Source organism: Hippoglossus stenolepis, chromosome 21 (assembly GCF_022539355.2).
Source record: "Hippoglossus stenolepis isolate QCI-W04-F060 chromosome 21, HSTE1.2, whole genome shotgun sequence".
Lineage (NCBI taxonomy): Eukaryota > Metazoa > Chordata > Actinopteri > Pleuronectiformes > Pleuronectidae > Hippoglossus > Hippoglossus stenolepis.
The window spans coordinates 11,569,185-11,587,750 of record NC_061503.1 but is presented as its reverse complement, the minus strand read 5'-3'; the positions used below and the strand labels follow the sequence as shown (position 1 = coordinate 11,587,750).

At 43.1% G+C, this 18,566-nt stretch overlaps 2 protein-coding genes across 7 annotated transcripts in view; one reads left to right on the top strand and one right to left on the bottom strand.

Annotated features, from left to right (window-relative positions):
• LOC118100205 (inhibitory synaptic factor 2A) overlaps positions 1 to 7,345 on the bottom strand; it is a 29,325-nt gene extending 21,980 nt beyond the window's left edge. The window contains exon 1 of the mRNA XM_035145039.2: positions 6,759 to 7,345. The gene's annotated coding sequence lies outside the window, so the exon portion shown is untranslated. The remainder of the gene's footprint in view (positions 1 to 6,758) is intronic.
• The window catches only part of dock1 (dedicator of cytokinesis 1), a 170,973-nt gene that overhangs the window by 97,315 nt on the left and 55,092 nt on the right, over positions 1 to 18,566 (top strand). For all 6 annotated transcript variants that reach the window (XM_035145037.1, XM_035145036.1, XM_035145033.1 and 3 more), the window contains one exon: positions 16,879 to 16,980. In XM_035145037.1, the coding sequence (XP_035000928.1) occupies positions 16,879 to 16,980 (102 nt within the window). The remainder of the gene's footprint in view (positions 1 to 16,878; positions 16,981 to 18,566) is intronic.

The window sequence follows — 18,566 nt, the reverse complement described above, 5'->3', positions numbered from 1 at the left end:
TTGGGATTTTCCATAATTTTTTTTATATTACTCATATATACTCAATATTTTTTTAAGTTATGCTCAGTGTATGTTACTCCTCTGGCAGCCTAGAACAAATTGTCGTATATAGCAACACACAGTTAGTGAGACCACTTTGATCTCGGGCTGTATTTCATGCTTTGGGTCTCTTAGTTTGAAATGAGGGAAATCTCGCTACATAATAAATTTATGTTTGAGGCTGTGCTTCTTACTTTGGGGAAGGTCTTTTACTTTTCAGCATCAGGGCTGGGTATCACCACGGATTTGATTTGATTCAATTTTAATTCATTCAAGGATATTTCAGTTACTCTACCAGTTTTCCTTGGATTGAAATACATTCTCAGTGATGCTCTAACTTGTACAAAGAACCCACAAACCTGATGTATTATTAAAACAAGACTAAGAATATAAGACCTTCATTTAATTTAACACAACCAGCAATTACAAGAATGTGGTTTCTTTAGTGCAGCGAGTCTGAGGCATAGACGGCACACTCACTCTCAAGTAAAGTCGACTAATGAATGGGAAAACAAATCTAACACGCGTATCTTCAGTCTATTATGAATAACCTTTAGATTGAATCACCAGACAGCTATTGTAAATATGATACACTCAAAGCGATCATCAGTAACATCTCAGAAAAACACACACTCTGCTCTGATTGTTTATACAAGCGTTTCTTCAGTCAACTGCAGTGGTTAGGACACTAAACATACTGCAAAACGTAGTGTGGTTAGAGTCTTATCGTTGAGCCTTTGGAAGCCACCATTTGCTAACAATAACACATTCTGTGCAGGTGTGTATTCTTGCATGAGTTACGACAGAATTGGGTGGTAACTTCAACACAAAGGTTTTCTCTAGTGGGGTTCTGTTTCGATCTGACATGTTTGCAGATTTGGGAAGTTGTGTGTCTGGCTGATGTCTTGTTGTCGGTCCCTGAGATTTGTGGTATTTCCATTGAAAATCACATGTTGCACATTACATATCGGTTTCGCTTTTCTCCAGCTCTTTGTCGTCCTCATAGTTATAAAAAAATCTGAAATGCAACCAATCACCTGCAGTTCAACCTTTCCTGGCGCCCTCAGAGTTGCAGCTTCCGCTATGTGCAAATGCAACGGGGGTCATTTTAACTCATCCAAGGGGAAAATCCATCGACTACAAAAGGAATATATTCAAAGATCGATTTCAAGATGATTCGATGTCGGATCATTTAAATGAAGATTGATTTGAATCTGAGTGGAGCTAATCTGCTTAACGGTGACCTGTGCACGGAGGAGGTTGGGTGTGAACTTGAACCTGCACAGAGCTCTGACCTCAACCCCATCAAACACCTTAAGGATGAATTGGAACACTGTCTGTGAGGCAAGGAGGAATCACCCTGCGTCTATGAATGACCACACCGAAGTCCTTGTGGCTGAATGGAGGCAAACTCCTGCAGCCAGGTTTTCCGCCTCTCATGGAAAAGCCCTCTCAGAGAAATAGAGATGTTGGAGGCGCGTATGCAAACGTTTGTAATGAGATATTCAACAATCACATATGGCAAAACTTCAATATAGTCTATGTAGCCTCCAATCTTCAGAGGCTTTGCTCGTCAAAATTTCCGACTCTGGCACATCTGTGTTTATTTGCTGAATAAAAATAATAGGGAAATGTGTGCAGCCAGCTTGCATTTTTTGAATTAGAGACAGAGTGGGCTACCAGCTCCCCTATCGCTGCAGTTTTACATCATTACAGCTCAGCGTGGTCTCAGATGCTGCTTGAACGAATGAGTGCAGCAGCATCATCACAGACGTACAGTAGGAGCTCCAAACTTTCCTGTAATCCAGCTTTATCAACGTGTGTTGTGTTTTCCTCTTTTCTTTCTTCCGTGAGCTTCCCCTCATAATTACACGGGGCTTAGTAGTGTTTTGAAAAAGTCTTAAGAGCACACTGATTATGCAGTAAAAAGATGTGCAGGCTCATAGTTTACTTCAGATTGTGTTGGTGAGGTCATTTGACAGTGCAGGGTTTACTGCTGGGTTTTTATTTTCTGTTTGTGCTGCACCACGAGAGAAGCTCAGGGTTTGATGAGAGGGTATATACTGTATATATATATATAGCTGAGTGATTGACTGTACAGGTCAGTGTTGAGGGATAACAGCAGCGCTGTGCATTAGTTCGACACCAAACGCAGCAAATCCTTTGTCACTTAATGGTAGCTTAATGCCGCGAGATGGAACGCCACTGGAAATCACAGGGTTTTAAGGGATTGTCTCTCTAGTAATTGTTGCTCCGTCAACTGAACTACTGCTCTGTTGCCAAGCACCATGTTGAAGACTTAGCACAGAATTATAATGTAATATTGCAATAATGGCTAAATAACACCAGGAACATATTTATTGAAATATCCTGATTGTTTTCTCCAGTCATGTGTCAACCCTGATCACGATCACACTCAGATCCAGGTTTACTGAAACGTTAATACCTTTGTTATTCTTTGGCAACTTGTTGAAACTTGTTTACAGCGTCACAATGTTATCTGCATCAAAACACTATAAAGACCATTTACATCAACTTCTGATGGCGTGACTGGATGAATCCAGATTTGCTGTTAATCCATGGCTTTGAGAATATCCCTATATATAGATTCAACCATATGCACCACATTTATTGCAATGCCATGTGTGCACTACTCCTCACATCCTTACCCCCACGCTACTGTCTGTCTCTGTCACAGCATTCAATCGGGCAGCTTTAATCCAATTTGGATTAAACTTGACGAGTAGGTTGGGGGTCGGATCAAGACCTGTGTTATTGTTTTATTTATTTTTATATCAAGGTCAGCATGGCATCACATTTTGAGCACCATGCTAATGCTTGGGAAATGCATTGAAAGAACTCATACATCCATAAACAGGTCTTTAATTGTATTATTTAATATTTACGCAGATTCTTCTATGCACAGTTCACAGGTCTTAGTCTTAATTTGACATTTTAAGTATTATTATTTACCTGGCCTGCATCCCTCTAATAATTATCAAGCTACACTATTTTCATAAATTTGTTAAATCAGTAATATTCACCTGTGCCTAAAAGTTAAATTGTTTTTGCACATGTGGAATATTAAAGTCCAGTTGTGCACTTGAAAATCCCATAAAATAAAATGTGTACGTGAGGGAAGACCGTGCATGAGACTTTGCAATTAAAAGACTTAATACAGACTAACAGCCTCTCAGTGAGTGCTGTGAACGTCATAATTCAACTTTTCACCTCTGGAGTGTGTAGTGAATGAAATTGCTGTCATGAAACTACAGTCAGTCGACATCAGTCACGTGTTATCCTTGAACCGTAGCCTTATTATTTTTGCCCACTTTGTCACCACTGAATTGTGCTTGTTCTCTTTGTTAGGTCTTTACTCATTGTAGTTAGTCGGCTTTGTGTGCTGTATACTCTGCCTGCACCCAGGTGGGCTCCCGGGAGCTTGATGAATTCACAGGAAGCCTCTAATCCATACGTCAGTGAACATAGCGGCGGCGAGATGGAGATCAGACCTCAGGAAAAGCATGCGTGCTGCAGAGGCTGCCTGCTCTACTCAGAATGCATAAGCTCACTCCCTCCTTCCCTCAGCTCTTTGTCTTTCTACAACACATTATATCTCTCTCCTTTTCTTTTCCTCCTTTCCTTCCCTTTCTCTTTGATGATTTCTCTCTCTCTGACTGTTCAATCTTCTCTCCCTCTCGCTTTGCTTTCAAGACACTAAGGTTTCAAAGTTGTTGTGTAACTAGCGAACTCTCACATTCCTCCTATAGACATTCACACACAACTACACATGGAAGGTCTGTTTACAATGAACATTTTAGGATTGTATGACTTCCCTTAGTGTGCAGGACTCACCACAGAGCAGGGACCAGTCATGATCCAATAATTCTTGGTTAAATCAAAAATACATTTGCAGCTTTTAACTAACAATCTGTCCTCTGAGTGACAGCATGGGTACGTTTTTAAAGTGACAGTTTGCAGTGTCCTCTGACCCCTAAACCTGCCGAGATCAATAACCTGTGTCCAGAAATAGCCACAATGTTGTTTTGCAGCCACAATTAGAGCCAAAACAATTAATCGACCTACAAAAACGTATTTGACAACGATAATAAAAATTGATTATTTGTCACTTGAAACAACTACTGACATTTTCTTTTATGTACCTGGAAATAACATTTTCATTCTAGTTTTTCGAAAGCTGGTCAGAACAAAACAAGTTGTCCTGAGCTCTGGGAAATTGCGCTGAACATTTCTCATTCTGTTAATTGCAGAAATAATAAGCAGATAAGATTTTAATGGAAAGAATTGTCGCCCCGAAAATAACACAACAATCGGCAGGTCGGTACATAAACTCCCAGTAAAACTCATGGCTTCTGTTCCTCTGCCTCGGGGCCTCCCGGAGCCCCAGCTGACAGGGCCCCTACTCGACGCTTCACACACGTACACCAGCGCACACCGGCAACAACACCCAGGTGGGATCAGGTGCGAAAGTGTCTTCCTCTGCTTCTCGCAACAGACGCCTAAAGTCGTCCACACACGCACACACGCACACACACACTCACGGCTTCTCCACCTGAAAAAAACAGACGCACGAGATCCACCTCAGCTGCGATGTGTTGTTGTGGCGCTCCCAGGGGAAAAAAATCGGACTCTTAATGAATAATCCTATTAGCACATGAAAGGTAACATCTGGCCTGTTCCAAAAGCAGTCATTCTTTTATGGGAGAGCAATTTGTTTTCTGGATGAATGAGAACCCCTCCCAGCGAGAGGGGCCACGGGAGGCGAGTGCACACTCCACCACTCGTTTGGAAACCCCACGCTCTCATTGGCTCCCTCCCACCCTCACGCTGTCGGCCAAATTTGCTTGATTCTGAGAGGCAGGTGTCATGCAAAAAAAGAAAGTTCTGCGTAACCTGTGCAGACCACTTCTATAACATGTCTCCCTGACAGTTCTCTTTGTTTTGTGCATGATGCCTTCTTTTAGTTGCAGCCTTGTTCTATATCTTCCTATCCACTTCTCTGTATTTGGAGTGATTTGGCACATTAGCGGCATGCACACGCTGCTGCTTTCTTGTGTGCACGCATATGACAGAGCTGTCAGTCTTCCTCCACCTTCTCTCTGGAGCATCGCTGGGTAAACACACACACACACACACACACACACACACACACACACACACACACACACACACACACACACACACACACACACTGATATCAGTGATTCCTAAAAATAAATATTTGCTTTGAAGTATCGGGCCATCACAGCCATCACACTCCAGGACCGCTGTGCTTAGTTCCCACAGAGGCGACGTGAAGGTTAAAGGAAGACAGGCAGTGACGAATGAAGGAACACGTGCAATTTCTTTCCTACGCAACATCCTACTTTTATCCACACCCGACGATTTTGTATAATTGTATATACGTTGTACAAGAAAAGCCTGTGGCTGCAGGTGGGAACTTTTTTATGTCGCGTCAGCACATATTACCCTTCGATTTGTAAAAAGAAAAGGAAGAAGGTCTCTAGTATTTCTCTCAGACAATCTCCTCCCCTCCTTTGCTCTCTGTCTCTCTCTCTCTCTGTCTGTCTTTATCTATCTTCATCTGCTTCCCTCAATCCTCAGTGTCTGCAGAAAGTGATGTGGAGCAGAGGGGAGATGGTATCAGGGCGTTGATCTGTGATAGGGTTGGAGGGGAGGTGGGGAGGGTGGGGGTTGTTGGGGATGAGTGGGAGTGACATGTGTTTTGTGTGGAAACTGAAGGGCAGTCAAGATGCGAGGGTTCTACGCAAGTCGTGCTCTCTCCCTTTCGCTCCCCTCCTCTCACACACACACACACACACACACACACACACACACACACACACACACACACACACACACACACACACACACACACACACACACACACACACACTCACAGCCTGTATGACGATGGCGAGTTTACCCAGTCCATTAATCTAGATTAGTCTCTAGTTAAGGTCCCTCGTCAGATGCAGCCAACTGTCTGCTGCTCAGCTCTCTTCACATATTCCACTGTGCTACCTGCCTGAAGACACGGCTGCCTCCATAAATGGGACAACAGCTTCACGCAACAATTATTTTGCCTCAGATATCAATGTGTTTTATGTAACGCTCACTCAGCTGCAAAACTGAGAGGAAATGCAGCATCATGCAAGCCCTTGTACGCGAGCACGATTTCAGCTCTGTATGCTGAGCCAGTCAGATGAAATCTGGATCAAAATCCTCCCCAACAGAGAAACCTGACCTGTCAGATCTGATAAATATCAGGGAGCAGAGGGGTTGACTTTTTCTCCTCCACCACATATTTACCTGAGATTTGAAACGTTTTTCTTGTTTAAAGTTTTTCTGAACGGACAGAATCGTCCTTTGAACTCAACACCTGCACATTCCACAACCGCTGCATGGCTGAAGTCTGCCTCCACCACTTCACCCCAGCCGAGCAAACTAAGCATAAAAACAGTCTGAGATTTTACCTCTTTTCTTCTGCCACACGCATCTGATATGTGACCAGTCGACTCAAAGGGAAAATCTCCAATGAGGACATTCCCTGTGGCTTATCCCAGGCTCAGTCCCAAAGAGCGAGCAGATCCCACAGATTTCTCCCCCCGACAGAGGTTTGATTTAAACACACTCTTGCAGTTGCAGACGGAGAGGTGAAAAAGAGGAGAGGACAAGAGCAGAGCGGAGCGACTCACCTCAGACTGTGAATTACTGACGTAAAGGATGCGATAGTCTAGATCCCTGGTTGTGCCCATGCATGCCCGTTTCCTTGGCGGATTAGAGGCGAGCTGCACGAGGAGGCTATGCCATGGCAGAAGTTAAGAGGACGGACAGGCGGCGGCACGCAGGCGAAGCAGCAGTAGTTGGAGTAGTTGTTGCACATTGGCGTCCTCTGATCCAGTGGTGTGACGTTCCCTCTAAGCCCCCGTCAGAGTCAACACTCCCCCTCTCTTTTCCTCCTCTACACCCGCTGTCCTCTGTTCCCCTTTCTCCGCACGGTGTCAGCAGGGGCTCTCTCTCACACACACGCTCACTCACGCATGCATACACACACTCACACACGCATACACACACACACACACACACGCACACACACACTGGGACTGAACTCCGGACGCCTCAGCGACAGAGCCCACGCAGGCAGAATATCCCCATCGCGTCGCCGCTGGTTCTCCTTGCTGGTTCTCCTTGCTGGCTTTCTCCTCTTTCCTGCGTGTGTGCATCTGAGACGGTGTGTGTGTGTGTGTGTGTGTGTGTGAGAGAGAGAGAGAGAGAGAGAGAGTGAGAGATTAAGCGAAAGAGGGGGAGGGAGCATGGGAGAGAGGGAGAGAGCGATAGAGCAGAGGGAGGAGGGAAGGTTGCAGTGGAGAAAGTACAGTTCTAGTTTGGGCTACATCTGGCAGGTTCATGCATCATCCCTTTATCTCATCACTTAAAGCTGTTTTGTCAGTGACCTCACTTCCATGCAGACCATATGCACATAAAGCCTCGCTGCACATACTTTTGTCAGGAGCAGAAGAATTAAATTCAAAGATTTTAACAGATCTGTCGCGATGTGTTCTTTTCCTCAAAGCTCTGGTCTTCATCGATTTTTTTTGTCTCGGGGAAAGGACGGATGTGATCTGCACGCTTACCTGGTGTCTGCAATTCTTTTGTCTCCGTAGAATGATCGTCATGTTTCCTCAACCTTGAGACTTTCATTACAAGTCCATTCACCTTCTGTCATCTCAATTTCCCTGAGTCCTCACAGCTTCTTTTTTTTTAGTTTGTTAACGGGAAGAAGATTCCATCTGCTTGTCCTCCCTCTCAAGAGCTCGTCTGCCTGATCTCCTCTCGGCTTTTTATCCATCTGTCAGGGGCTAGTTAGCAGTTAACGCTGTTTATGCAGGAGAGGACCTGTTTTTCTGCGTTTTCCTCTTGGATCTAATTGGATTTGTGATGTGCCATTGTAGTGTTTAATGGAGAAAAATAAGGAGGGAGGGAAACAGCACAGTCAGTGTGACCTTGATCGTGTAGAAGTGAGGCTGCGTATGCGTGGCTGAATGTTTGTCGGAACCATAGCTCGCCCTCGTTCTCTCGCAGGGAAACCCCGAGTTCTGCTTTAAGCCTCAGGTGTCATGGTAATGAGCCGCAGCTCTCCAGACATCAGCTGCTGCCACTCTGTGTGGGTTGTTGTGTATGTCAACTTTTTCACATAGCTTACCTTTATGTTTATCAGTGAATCAGCCGTTCAGTGGCACACAGTCCACTTGTATTACACACAGTAAAGCCCATCAAGGTGTTTTTTAAGTCAAAAGTCAGTAACCTCCTGTGGAAAATCGCATGCAGACATTTTCCAGAGATTGTCTCAAATTTGAAGACCGCAGCAGGAGATTGTGTCGGTCAAACTTATCCGCAAAACGCAGGAGGCGGGACATGGTTTATATATTCCTTCTCTTGCCGTCCTTGCAACTTTTTGAGAAGTTTTGAAGAATAACCTTGTTTCTAAATTCTTACTTCTATGTGTACGCCGCATTTTTTTGGGGGGGGGGGGTTTCATTGCACGTTAAAAACACTGTCAACATCGCCACTCACTCGCTGTGGCAGGAAAAGTTCAGCGCATGTCTGAAAGCATCTTTAGCTGTGGATCAGCTGTCGAACAGCATTTTGGGTGAAAATTAGTTGGGTCTGCCTTCTTCCAAGCTTTATTCTTTTTATTTGGTTATTAAGTTTTCTTGAAATAATAACTCCTCATCATAAGCAATCCTCTTTTATGATGGTTATTGTCAATAGTAATATGTTGTTTCTCATTTGGTTTATTTCCCTGGAGATGCCATAATTTATTGGTTTGATTTTGTTAGAATATTGTCTCATTTATAAATCCTGTTTGTTGTGAGGGGTTGTTATTAATTTTATAATTGAGCAACTTTCAGCTGGAAAATAAAAGGCATATGAATGTTCTGAAATCACTATATAACTTCATAATAAAAGGGTTTTATGAAACCAGCTTCTTGTGTCGGTGTGACATTAAAACACCTGCACCACAGTTTTGTTATTTCTCTGCCAGGCGGTGACAAGCAGCCGGTTTTGACACAGGAGGAAGCTGAGTAACGTTTATCAGGATTTGACCTCGGATCGTCTTTGTGCTCGGCAATTGTTTAAGATTTGAACCCGAGGTTAATGACGTTCATTTAATGGACAAACCTCCTCTGGGAAGTAATATCTACTGTACGAGGGGCTGGAAAAGGCTCTGCAGGTTTCTTTTTATTGGAACCCGCTCAGCGATCTGCTTGTGTAAGCAAAGGTTTTCACCGACGGATAAACCAGTGGCAGTGGACAAGTCACTGGAGTGATTCTCCTCTTCTATTGATTTCATTACCTCGAAGCCGAGCCCTCGGGGGACAACTATTTGATGTCCTTGTCCCCTGCATGTCCCGGTACACACAGGGCTGTGGTCAAAGGAAGCGCCAGAGTCAGTTTATTCTCTATTTTCGCTGCTGGGCCTGTTGGGATTGTAAATAGATTTATGGATTATGTGGTTTGTGATTGGAGTGCACAGTCGCTCCCCTTTATGAATACACCGTCATTACCGGCGTTGGGCACAATTCTATTTACCTGTTTGTGCATTTTCCATTTTTATAAAAAGCTGAAAATGCAGCCATTAAAGCCATTTTCAGTGCATGTCTGAAAGCAGACCATCAAATAAAGGCAGAAAAACTCGAGAAATGGAAATCACAAAATTTGAAATATTGAAATAAACAAACAAAAGTCAAGGTATATCAAAAAAAACTTATTGCAGTGCGAGGTTCAAACACCACATGCTACAGACAAATTGATTTAAAAAACAACACTAATTTCATCCATGCATTAGAATGATAGATTCACATGCTCTTGAATGTCCTCCCATGAAAGTACTTGATTTTATTTAGAGTACAGAGCTGCTACTGATTTGACAGGACAGGAGTCTTCCTCTCATTGTCATGCGGCTCTTTCCCACCTCATCCAGCTGCCAGACTCATGTCACAGCGCTAATTGGCGTAGAATGTGTTAGCGTTGCCTAGTGGAGCCGGAAATGATCTTTTCATTGTAATGTTGCCCCCAGTCGAGTCTGAAATTCCCTTATTTTCTCTTTGGTCTTTTTTCGTGACTCCCCCAGCCCCAGATTAACAAATTAAACTCAAATTCCCATATTGCACATTATACATTTAAAACTTTCATTTTAGTCGTCACGCTGTCACCGCTCGGCTTCACCGCGCCCTGAGATCCTGAGCGCAGTCATCCACACTGTGCACATCAGAGCGATGATATCTGCGTGGAACCTAATTACTATGTTGGAGACGAGCGCTGTCAATTCACTGTAGCTTGCATCTCTCAGCAATCCTGAAAAAGGAAAACTAAAATTTGTGTGTGAGACGCCGTGTATCCGTGCGTATTTCCGCTGACAGGCTGATGTGATGCGCCGCGATGCCCCAGCAAGAGTCAGAGTGAGAAGTGAAGCTGAACACGTACCACGCAGAATATACGTCAGCGAGAGGCTGCCCCTCTCTGCTGCAGTCCTTTGGTCTTTGCATCAAACGTGCGAACAAAGCTGGCTCCGACTCAACTCCCCCACAAAAAACCAGCTGTTACGGTTAAAACAAAGTATTGAAGGGAAGCCCAGCACAAACATGTTCGTCATAGAACAGAGTAGAGTAGAATTCCCACGACAAAACTAAGTTGCAATCCTGTGCATTCACACAAACCAGACAGCAGTTAAAGAGAGAGCAGGAAACAAATATGTACACTTGTAACTTATGAAAACAGTGTGATGACTTATTGTAGCTTATTTGGTTGAAGAACATACAGTCGTAGAATATACAGTAGAGTCATTAGGAATCATCCAACATGCTTCTGCTTAGTGGTCGAACCCCTCTACCTCCTGGGACACAGCTGTAGTCCTTTCAGTATTGTGTATTGGCGTTGGCAGTTTAGGGTTTAAGTTGTTCTGACTGGGTGTTATGTCAAAATTAGACCGTGTTAAGGGATGAAGTTGTCAGAAATACAAGCCCATGATACCTGCAGTTTATTTAGAGTAGATTGGTTTTTTTTTTGCTGTTTCCAAAATTGTCCAAGATGGATTTTCTGACTCTGACCCAGTGGCCCGTCTCAAAGCTCAATATTTAAAGTTGTGAAACAGTCCAGGCCGAGTGTGTTATGACAACATACACTATCTTCCTCTCGCTGCAGTCCATCCACGCCATCCGACACCTTGACCCTTTTCCTCTCCAGCGACACACGGAGCTTTTCTCGTGGGAGAAAGTGGCTCAATGGAGATTCCTGTACAAATGGAGGTGTCTGCTGAAAGGAATTGAATGCTTTGATGTATCAGAGTGTGGACGTGTTTCCTCAAGCCTGTCTAAGTTGCATGGTGTCTGAACGAGTGGCATTATGGGTCACTTTCATGGCTGGCTGCACAGGTCTTCTGCGGTTATTATTTACCGATATGTATTCTGAAGTGTTTACGCGGACATCACAGTGACATTACGCCAAATGTAGCTGAAGAAGAAAATCAAGGGAGAGTGTTTTTTTCCAGCCTGGCCTCTAACAGGTCCTCCACTCGTCTCTGTTGGCTGACCCGCCTGCGTGCCACCATGTCGGCCTGACGCTGGAGCCAAGTGGGCTCGCTGCTGAATCCTGAAGCAGCGGCCAAGTTCATTGGACGTGTCAGCTCTGCCTCTCCTCCACGAAAAATACGGACTCAAGTCGTTTTTTAATTTAGTTTAATGCTATTTCATTTTATTTGATATTAAGAATGACATTTCAATTCATTAATAATTATAATAATTCATATGTAGACTTAATATTTTCCTAAACTTTTGTTCAAATGAATAAAAATTACTTAAGGTGTCTGTTGAAAGATCAATTTCTCTTATCATAATATGTTATTATTCATTCATTCATCATTATGTGAGAAATAAGAAGTTTTAATGAGTTTTCTTTGAGAAAGTTAGATAGTTAATAACTTTGATATAATATAGAATTTGTTTCTGTATTTGCCAACAAATACAACACTAGATAAGACTCATCCTTGGATGTTTGAAATTATTTTATTTGATATAGTTATGTATTTTTCTTACTGCATTTATTTTCTGTCTGGGACAGTTAATTTCATTCGGGATCCCCTCAGTAAATCACGCCAGTGGAAATCTTTGAATCTCAGCTCCAACACGTCTTTGTGCCTTCACAGGGTGCCGAGGCAAATTGAAGAGAATACTAATTGTGATGCTATTGTGTGCCGCTGGTCGCCTTGCCGACAAAACCCGCCATCTGATATTCTAAGCTTCTCTCTTACTCGTGAGATCTTTTCTTTTTCTTCTTTCTCAACCAAATCCTCTATTATTCAGGAGTGCAGATCACTTGTGTTTGCATAGCAGGAGCGTTCTCATCTCACTCAGAAGAGATGGCGTGGTGCCAGTGTGGGGTTTTCTTGCGTGATTTCTGTTTTAATGAGCCAGTAAATTCACATTGCATCAGGCCTGAAGCTAATCCAGAGAAATCAGGGGTTGTTTTGGTCCCTGTTGGTCATCACACCCCTCGTTCCTCCTCTTCTTCTGCGCTCCCGTGTCAGTTTTCTCTCCTCCAGAGTCCCAGTGTACATCTCTCCAGAGACTCCCATGCCTTCTCCCCACTGGCTCAATTAAAGGCTTTAAAACAATGCTCTGTTTATGGTGCAACCCCTCACAACTAGAGCAAACATCAATTTTTACCCCTGGTGCTGTCAGGCGCCAAAGTGAGATGAATTATCACAGAGATGCGAGCTGGAGAGCAGTGTATGATGGATCTGGTCCCTCCCTCTAATCACCACTTTTTCACTTCCACTAAGATTCTGCCTCATTTGCCCTCAGGTAAAAAAGATTGATACGGAGGCAGGGATTCAGAAATCTGCAGCCTCTGGACACGGTGATTGATATAAGTTGTGAAGTTCCCATTTATTGTTGTTTTGAGCTCGAGAGATTGTTTCAGTAGATAAACACTCAACGTTAATGGCAGCACAATTGGAGGCTGGTGAACGGTTGACTTCTTGAGGTACGCTCAGCATTTTGTCTCCCGTCCCTCGTGACCTTTTCTTGGAAGTCGTGAGCTTTTTCTCAAATCTCTCATTTGGTTTATTTTCTTCCTTCATTTTTTTATTCAGTTCTCAACATGGCAAACAAATGTGCCCTTAGATGGCTTCTTTGAATGTTTGTTGTTTGTTACATCTTTGAGACAAGATGCAACAGCGATTTTTTTAATGTTTTTTAATTATGATTCAAAAAACAGAAAGGAAAACTCCTCTACTGGCAATGGGGAAAGTCAATCAACTTTTTTTTTATCAAGAAAACCTTTGTATACCTGCTTATTTTTATGTAAAATACATCTAACAGTTCTTCCTTTTTTCATCCATCCAAATATTTTGTCTCAGAGCTGCTAACATGATTTTAAATCCTGTTGATTTCTGACGATGATTTCCTTCCCCCTCCTGTCTTAGTGAGTTTATTCCAATAAAGTCAGCCTTCAGGTTGGGAAAACAAACAAGTCACAACAGTCACGAGGCATCACACAGACAAACTTAAAGTAATAATGAGGAGCTGTGTTTGGATTCTCAAACATTCTCCGCTTCGGTTTCTTGTGTCTTTTTATTCTTTTGTATCGTTTTGTTTTGGTCTTAAGTTGTTTTCGCGAGGCAGATAGCTGAAGGAGTATTTTGTTGTTCTGCCTCCTCTCAGCAGCTCCTTAGCGTCACACACACACACACACACACACACACACACACACACACACACACACACACACACACACACACACACACACACACACGGATGATAGCCCTGTGAGTAGTGAGCGAGACGGTTTTTTCCCCCTTTCCCCAAACCCTTTTTTATCTCCCGGCCCACTCGATTTGATTCTGTCCATACTTTCTCCATCCTCAAACACATAAATAAATGTTGTCATGGTAATGTTTACGAGTTCTTCTCAGTAATAAAAGTGGAGAGATGAGGAATGAGGGAACACGCTGGTCTTTGAGTTCTTCTGCTTTGCCGGTCACTGCTGCTAGACCTGCAGAGTCAGCTGTTGTGACAGCAAGGGCTATCACACCGCATCCATTACATTAGAGCTGGAGCCCTTAGAGGAGCTGAACATTTCTATTGGCAGTCATGTCCCACACCTCTATTTAATGCATTTTGTCTTGATAACCGCTGTGGTGTGTGTTTGTACCACATTTGGATCTGAACTGTTGCACAGTGAAAGGTCTGAAACCCTTTTTCTGTGTCTCCGGAACGACATCCAGACAGAAATATGGCCGATGGATCCTTCACCTGTATTTCATTTTACCATCAGGATTTGCCAGCTGATCCTACTGCCTCCAGCAGTAATCACACTTATTTGGAAACTCGAGACTCATTCATTGTCCACACGTTACAGCAATTAATAGCAACATTGGCACATGAATGCCTGTGCTGCTGTTGGGAGTTTTGATTGAATGATAGGGGCAAGCTTTCAGGGGCTTATGCTACTGTATTCAGTTCTAGAACCTTAGCAGGTCCCACATTAAGGCTCACAGCGTGTAAAGTTGGCTTTTCTTCTTCTGAATCCACTCACAGCTGAAGTTATGGAAAGATAGAAAGAGTGTGGGATCCCCACCAGCTCATCCACACTCTCCTGTCTTTGTGGTGAGGGGAGAGGCTGCAACAGGTGCCCCCTGCTTTGAATTCCAGTCCTCCTTGAATTCACTTTACCTGGCTTTGTTAGGGAGCGTGCCAGACCAAAATTTGTTGTCCATCTTTATGGCTGAACAACTGAGGCTTACATCCCCTCACTGTTGAAAGATTGTTGCCCGCTGTGCTTTAGATACAAAACATTTCCAAATGAATATAACATGAGTCATTCTGGTTTGTGTGAAGCTTCACAGAGAAGGAAGTGAGCGGTCATGAGCTCCACGTAGCACGACTAAAAAGTAAAGAAAACGTGAATAACTTTTGGTCACGTCTGCATGATTATCATTGATGTGGTATACATCATTGCCATATATATAATAAAAGTAATAATGCCTGAAAACAATAAAGCAATGACCACTAGCTCGTCATAGAAACTTTCAGAATTTGAGAGAGATTGGAGAGAGGTGTCAGGTGATGTGTGCGTGTGGGAGCTCAGCATCGTTTCTGCTCTGCTGTGTATTTGGTGGGTCAGGCCTAATTAAAGCTCAAGGAGAGGCTCTCCAGCGAAAGTGAATGCCGTGTGAGGATTAACCAACATAAAGCAGCTGAGTTATATTCCTCGGATGCAGCCGCGCGACCAGAGTCCTCACTTCACCAAGGTAGTCGCAGATTAAAGTCCTAACCTGGGGTTTGCTCCGGTGATTAGTTACGGATGATACGTTTTGTTAAAAATGGGTGAGCCTCATTGTAACCACATCTCACTGCAGCTAAATACATGTCCGATCATTTGTGCAGCTGTTTATGTGTAGCGACAGATGCTTCCTGTCAAATATTTAAATAAAAATGGTAACAATATAATTAAAATGCAAAATCTTCCTTTTTTTTCTTCCCCTGACATATCATCCTCTCATGGGCCTTTGCTTTTATTAGCTCCTCTAGTTAAAGATGTATGTTGTGAGCTGTAGAAAAGGTCAGCCTGAATCCGTCAATATGAAGCTTACCTCAGTAGATTTTTGATGTGGAGATAGATAGTCGCCTTTTAATGCTTCTGCATCTTAGACTTATTAATCTGCATGTGCTGTCATGCATTCCTCGACAAAGCGGTTAATTACCTTCTCTTATCTTTGCTGCATTTCCTCTGATCAGCTCGTTGAGGGAAAACTGTGTCGGTGCAGCATCGAAAGTCCAGTAAAGATATTCCGTGCTTTTATTCCTCAAAAGGGTTTGTGCAAATTCAAGTACTCGTTTTGGTTTATGTTTAATTATCTTTGCTCTCTATCTTTTTTTGTATGCGTGTCTCGATAGCACATTATCATGATTTTCTTTAGAAATTCCTCACTTCATTTTGAGTTTTTACATATGTGCGCTCCTTTTCTTTGTAACTGTCATATAAGCTGCTAGATGCCTACATTTCCCTCAGGATCTATAAATGATTTATCTTTCCATCTATCCATTCCTGTGAGTTTCCATTATGTCAACATGAAACGGTGAGAGCTCTACTCGGTGACAGTAATCGTCAAAGAAGACCCGTCTGAAGTATTTTCCATTCAAGCCTCATTCACACAGCACGATTTTTAGCCTGATTTTCTAGTTGCCAACATGTGTTGAAAGTTGCTGACAACAACCACAGGTCGGAGACAAATCGGCAGTCAGTCCAGAAGTATGACCTCAAAATCAAGTCATGTCATGTCGTGTGAACTGCACATCAGCGATCTGACGACTTTAGGGAACAGTTATTTTCTTCAGCATGTCCTGGTCTTTGCCCACACACACCACCAGCATCAGCAGCAGCAGCCTCTCTCCACCCAACCTACCACACATTGGCCTCCCTCCCCAGCTGTCCGCAGCACATGTACAGAGTGCTAACCAGAGGCAGAAAAAGCGCACTGCGTAGTGTAGACAGCACTTTCGGGACCCAACAGGAATTATAATCAGTAGAGACAAAGAGCTGAGCAGTGGAGGGCGGTAGGTTAATGAGATCAGTCACTGACTGAGGGCGCTTACCTTTTCAAACCTGGGAGGCCGTGCCTGCTTTAAGTACTCACATCCAATCAACTCGGCCGGTCGCTATCCATCAAAATCACAGATGCCGAGTCAGTCTGTCCTCAGCCTTCAATTTGAACTTGATTGTGTATTGAATGTTCCTCTTTCTCTTCTCCAGGGGAGCTTTGTGGCCAGCATGACGGCCACGTTGAGGCAGATGGACGACTATCATTACGCTCATCTGATCAGCACCTTTGGCAAGATAAGGAGTGATGTAGTGGTGAGTACACCTCGTCTCTGTGTCGATGTCTGCCACATGGGACTTTGTCCCGTCATCAACTTTTAAATACTGATATAAACTCAATCAGAAGTTGTATTAGATCTGTGACAAAGTGGGTTTTCCCTCACAAAAAAGCATGAAATGAAATTTCTGTTAGTCCGTCCTATCCAGCTGCTATTTGTTCCGCATGCTCTTGATGGTAGTAAGTCCTGAGGGAGGCTGTGGTGGAGGGATAAATCTCATTGATGTTATGGATTTCAGCTCTGTATAATTCTTCCCTCAAAGCAGCATTTCTCTAGCATCTGCTGCCAGATTAGCATTATATAACTCTACTCTGACAAGTGGGGATTTCCCTCTGTTTGCGTTCACCCCAACTCTGTTTGCTTTTAAGCTTTATTGGATGGACAAAATCTAATTCCCATAACAGGTAAAGCTGTATGAAATCCAAATAGTAGATTTTCTTTGTTGTTTGGTTAAGGTTCTTTCTGCTGGTATTCTGTTTAGTATGAATTGCACAAGTTTCTGTGGAGGAATTAATGTTTCTTTTCAGGTGACAGTTAATAGAAATAAACACGGATTGCAGCTTCATGATTGAACACGGAGCTTGTTTGCGGCTGCCTGTCTAGATCCCATAGTGAGATAAACGATCACTGTGATGAAGCCGGATCTTTGCACAAATTTATTGTCTCTCAAGCGGGTGTGGGCCACATCCACTTTTCATAACTGGCTGTCGCCCAAAGGACTTTGTTGTATTGCAGGTTTTCTCTAAACACGGTACCACAAAAATATATATATTCAGGAAGAGATCCAGGAGTGAACAACTTCAGCCAAAAATAGATGTACATGAATATTTATGTTTCAGGTATTTAGCTGGCACTGGCACAATAGAAGGCTAGTTTGGAAAGAGGTAACTTCAAGGGTTAAACAAAACTGCATCGATAAAAGATGTAAAAATGTACCTTTGTGTCCCCAGAGAAAAAAGTTCCCAGTGAGAGAATTTGAAGCTGTGTTGCTGCAGAGAAGGGAGCTGAGCATCTATTAGTGGAATAACCGAACCTAGTTATCAAGTTGTCACGTTACGCTTAACACCTGATAATTATGTGCCCTGTTAATGTTATCTAACTATCACATGAAATAGTGTTCCCGTGAGAAGTAAGACGGTTGTAATCTTGTTTGAGGGCTCCCTCGGCTCATTCAAATCATTAAAATGTTGAGAATTCGACAACAAAATAAGGCTATGAAAGTTTTCGGAGATAGACTCAGTGTTTGAAGTATTATATTTAGTGCAAGAATAGAAATGGAACCTCTCTCAGCCCTCAAATTCATAAACTTTTGTAGTGTTGTAACGATTATTAAACTTGATCTGTGTCTCAAACTCTGCTGTGCTGGGTCCTTTTTAATGTGAGGGAACCCAGCCTGGAAAGTCCTTGAAAAGTCCTTGAAGTTTATGTTGAAGAAGTTGTGGGAACCTTTGCTACTCATGTATATGAGATTTAAAAACAAACTGGATTATTGGTCTCAAGTGCCACGCACAAGACGGGAAATTCACGACCCACCTTGACCGTAAAAAAAGTAATCTAAAAGCC